The sequence below is a fragment of the Chiloscyllium plagiosum genome, unplaced genomic scaffold (assembly GCF_037043375.1).
Source record: "Chiloscyllium plagiosum isolate Xiang-an unplaced genomic scaffold, Cpla_swu_hap1 HiC_scaffold_31, whole genome shotgun sequence".
Taxonomy (NCBI): domain Eukaryota; kingdom Metazoa; phylum Chordata; class Chondrichthyes; order Orectolobiformes; family Hemiscylliidae; genus Chiloscyllium; species Chiloscyllium plagiosum.
This window is the reverse complement of record NW_028270169.1, coordinates 81143873-81147485: the sequence shown is the minus strand read 5'-3', so window position 1 is coordinate 81147485 and position 3613 is coordinate 81143873. Positions and strand designations below refer to the sequence as shown.

The 3613-nt window shown below is 49.7% G+C and overlaps 1 protein-coding gene across 1 annotated transcript; it reads left to right on the top strand.

The window, feature by feature from the left end:
- The first annotated feature begins 2136 nt into the window (after positions 1-2136).
- On the top strand, positions 2137-2970 carry LOC148142093 (putative G protein-coupled receptor 139). Its single transcript, XM_087977077.1, has one exon. It carries the CDS (start codon positions 2137-2139, stop codon positions 2968-2970), a length of 834 nt encoding a protein of 277 aa, XP_087833203.1.
- Positions 2971-3613: the final 643 nt, after the last annotated feature.

Sequence of the window (3613 nt, the reverse complement as noted above, 5' to 3'; positions counted from 1 at the left end):
GGGGTGGTGTTCACAGTCCTACATTCTGGGAGTGTAACTGTTCCTGGTTTACAGAACAATGCAGTGGGGTGGTGTGCACACTCCTACATGCTGGGAGGGTAACTACTCTTGGTTTTGTGATAATTGTGCTGGGGTCGGGTGCAACGTCCTACGTGCTGGGAAGCTAACTGCTGCTTGTTTACAAATCAATGCACTGGGGTGGGGTACACAGCCCTACATGCTGAGAGGGTAACTGCCCCTGGGTTACAGATCAATGCCCTGGTTTGGGGTACACAGCCCTACATGCTGGGAGGGTAACTGCTCCTGGGTTACAGATCAATGCCCTGGTTTGGGGTACACAGCCCTACATGCTGGGAGGGTAACTGCTCCTGGGTTACAGATCAATGCCCTGGTTTGGTGTACACAGCCCTACATGCTGGGAGGGTAACTGCTCCTGGGTTACAGATCAATGCCCTGGTTTGGTGTACACAGCCCTACATGCTGGGAGGGTAACTGCTCCTGGTTACAGATCAATGCACTGAGGTTCTGTAAACAGTCATACATGCTGGGAGTGTAAGTGCTCCTGCGTTGCAGGTCAATGGACTGGGATGGAATACACAGTCCTACATGTTGGGAGGGTAACTTCTCCTGGTTTGCAAATTAATTCACGGGTGATCACTGCACAGGTCGCTGTGCTGGTCAGTCATTCTGGTTGAGGTTTATAGATACTGCAATGATGTTTCAGGTTCACACATTTGTGTCTTCACAGCTCCCAGTGATGGACAGACATATGGTCAGGGTTTATAGATCAATGCACTGCTGTGGTCTGCGCAGTGTTCCACTCTGGACAGATCGCTGGATTGTATTGACCAGTGCAATGGATGAATCTGGACAGAATGCTGGTTTGTACTGAGCAGTACACTGGCCTGGTCTACACAGTGTTCCACGGTGAACAGATATCTCCTCTGGGTGTATGGTGTCTGGGCTGGTTCTGTGAGGTGGATTGAGAATGTGGTATATCTAACCATTTCAGCTGATCTGGCAATGCCTTTAGTTCCCATTCCTGAGATTGTACCCTCGGTCTCTCACCCCATTAATGTTACAGTGTACCCAGGCACAGTGCATCATGTTGGTGGGGTGGGTAGTGGGGAAAAGGGATGGACAAGTCAAGGGGTTCCCCGGAATGTTCTGCCCCTGACATTCTATAACTGACATTCCCCGGAACGTTCTGTCCCTGACATTCTATAACTGACATTCCCCGGAACGTTCTGTCCCTGACATTCTATAACTGACATTCCCCGGAACGTTCTGTCCCCGACATTCTATAACTGTCATTCCCCAGAATGTTCTGTCCCCAACATTCTATAACTGACATCCCCCGGAACGTTCTGTCCCTGACATTCTATAACTGACATTCCCCGGAACGTTCTGTCCCCGACATTCTATAACTGTCATTCCCCAGAATGTTCTGTCCCCAACATTCTATAACTGACATTCCCCGGAACGTTCTGTCCCTGACATTGTTTGTGTACGGCTGGACGTCAGTGAATTGAACAAACGATAAGATCCCGAGGGAAGAGATCCCGTTCCAGGGAGAAGGAGACACTGTTCCGAAGGCCCCTCAGGTAGTTAAAGGGGTGAATACGTTTACCCTGCGTTTACATTTCTTCACGACACAGGATCGAACACAACTTAGACCGAAATACAGGAATTGCCAAACTCCATTTGTCTTCAGGAAACTGGGAGATAATCCTTCAGGACAGCAACGTTCCCACCCTCCGTATTAGGAACTGGGAAGGAGTGACCTGTGTCTGCTCGAGTGATCAAGTGTGTGGGAATGTTCTAGAAACCATCTGTCCTTATGGATGTGTCTCTGTGTGTTTGGGGAGGGAGGGTTTCTTGTGGTTTATGTCACATTTTTGTCAGTAATTCCGACCTTCCCAATTGTTATTCCAGCTCCAGTTATTTTAATAAATCCCTGAATACAGGGACACATTTGAAAATCTCACTGGGTCCCCAATCAAACGGGTCCCTTTGCCTCCAGGCTGATGGATAATGGGTTTGTTTTCCTTCCTCACAGTTAACGTAGTGACCATCTACGTCCTGCTTTATAAAGATTGTGGATTGTCTCCATGTGTCAGACGTTACCTGGGGGCCATGGCAGCGGCGGATCTCCTGGTCATTATCCTCGACCTGATCCTGAGACACATTCCCATTGTTTATCGGGAACAGTTTTATTTCCTGAGGGACTCCATCCCCGTGTGTAATATCCACGCCGTCCTGCTTTATGCAGCCACTGACTGCTCTGTCTGGTTCACCATCACTTTCACCTTTGATCGGTTTGTGGCCATTTGTTGCCAGAAGCTGAAAAGTAAATATTGCAGTGAGAAGACGGCGGCTGTGGTTCTGGGAGCAGTGACTGTGCTGAGCTGTTTAAAGAACATTTTCTGGTATTTTATGTTCACGGCTCAGTATTGGCTGATGAACACCCCCTGGTTTTGTGATGTAACAGACGCTGGTCTATCCTCCAGTGTCTGGGTCACAATCGAGTCCCTCCACCACATTCTAACCCCGTGTGTCCCATTTCTCCTGATTCTGCTGCTCAATGTTCTCACCGTCAGACACATTGTAGTGACCAGCAGAGCCCGCAGGAGACTCCGCGCTCACACCAATGGGGACGCTCAGTCTGACACAGAAATGAGAAACCGAAAAAAATCCATCATTTTACTGTTTGTGCTCTCGGCCAATTTCATCCTGTTATGGTCAACGTTCATGCTGTTTTCTCTATGGGCCCGGATGTATGATTTTGGGTATCAGTCTGTGTTTCTCGATCCCTTTGTGCAGGAATTGGGCTTCATGCTGCAGCTCCTCAGTTGCTGCACCAACACCGCGATTTATGCCGTGACCCAGACGAAGTTCAGGCAGCAGCTGAAGAATGTGCTGAAATATCCCTTCACTCAAATCCATCCATCCATCAAATTCCCTCATTAATCAATCCATCCGGGATTTTCTCATTTCAGTTCAGTGTTTCAGCGATGGAGCAGCCTGTCGCTATGGTAGCAGACTGAGGGTAGCGCTGGGTTGTCCATCCTTATCCCACAGGGGGGTTACAGGGAAACATTTCAATGTTTCTCACAACTCAGGGGCCAGTGAGAAAAGGCACCATCCCACTGACTGTATCCATCACTTCCATTTGTAACCAATAAAAATGTTGATTAAAGCGTGCCGAGCAGCAGAGTGACTGATGTTGCTGTGTGTCTTTGTGTTGGAGAAGCTGAGCTGGAGAGAGACAGACTCAGCCCCAAGTCCTGGTCCTCAGGGAAGTGGAGGGCACCGGGCCCTGAGCTCAGGAGCTGGGTTTAACTCCCTCTGTCCCCCACCCCCACTCCAACCTGGCCTCCCCATTTCCTCCCCCCCCCACTCTTCCACCTCAATTCTCTCCCTCTCTCTCTCTTTCTGCACACTGTGTCTCTCTCACCTCCTCTCCCTTTCACTCTCTCTGGTCCCCTCTCAGACACCCCTCCCCCACAACCCCGGTTTCTCCACCTGCCTCCACTATTCTTTCTGCCTCACTCTCCGTCTCTCTCTCTCACACCCCCAACATGAGTTTCTCCACCTGCCTCCATTCTTCTCT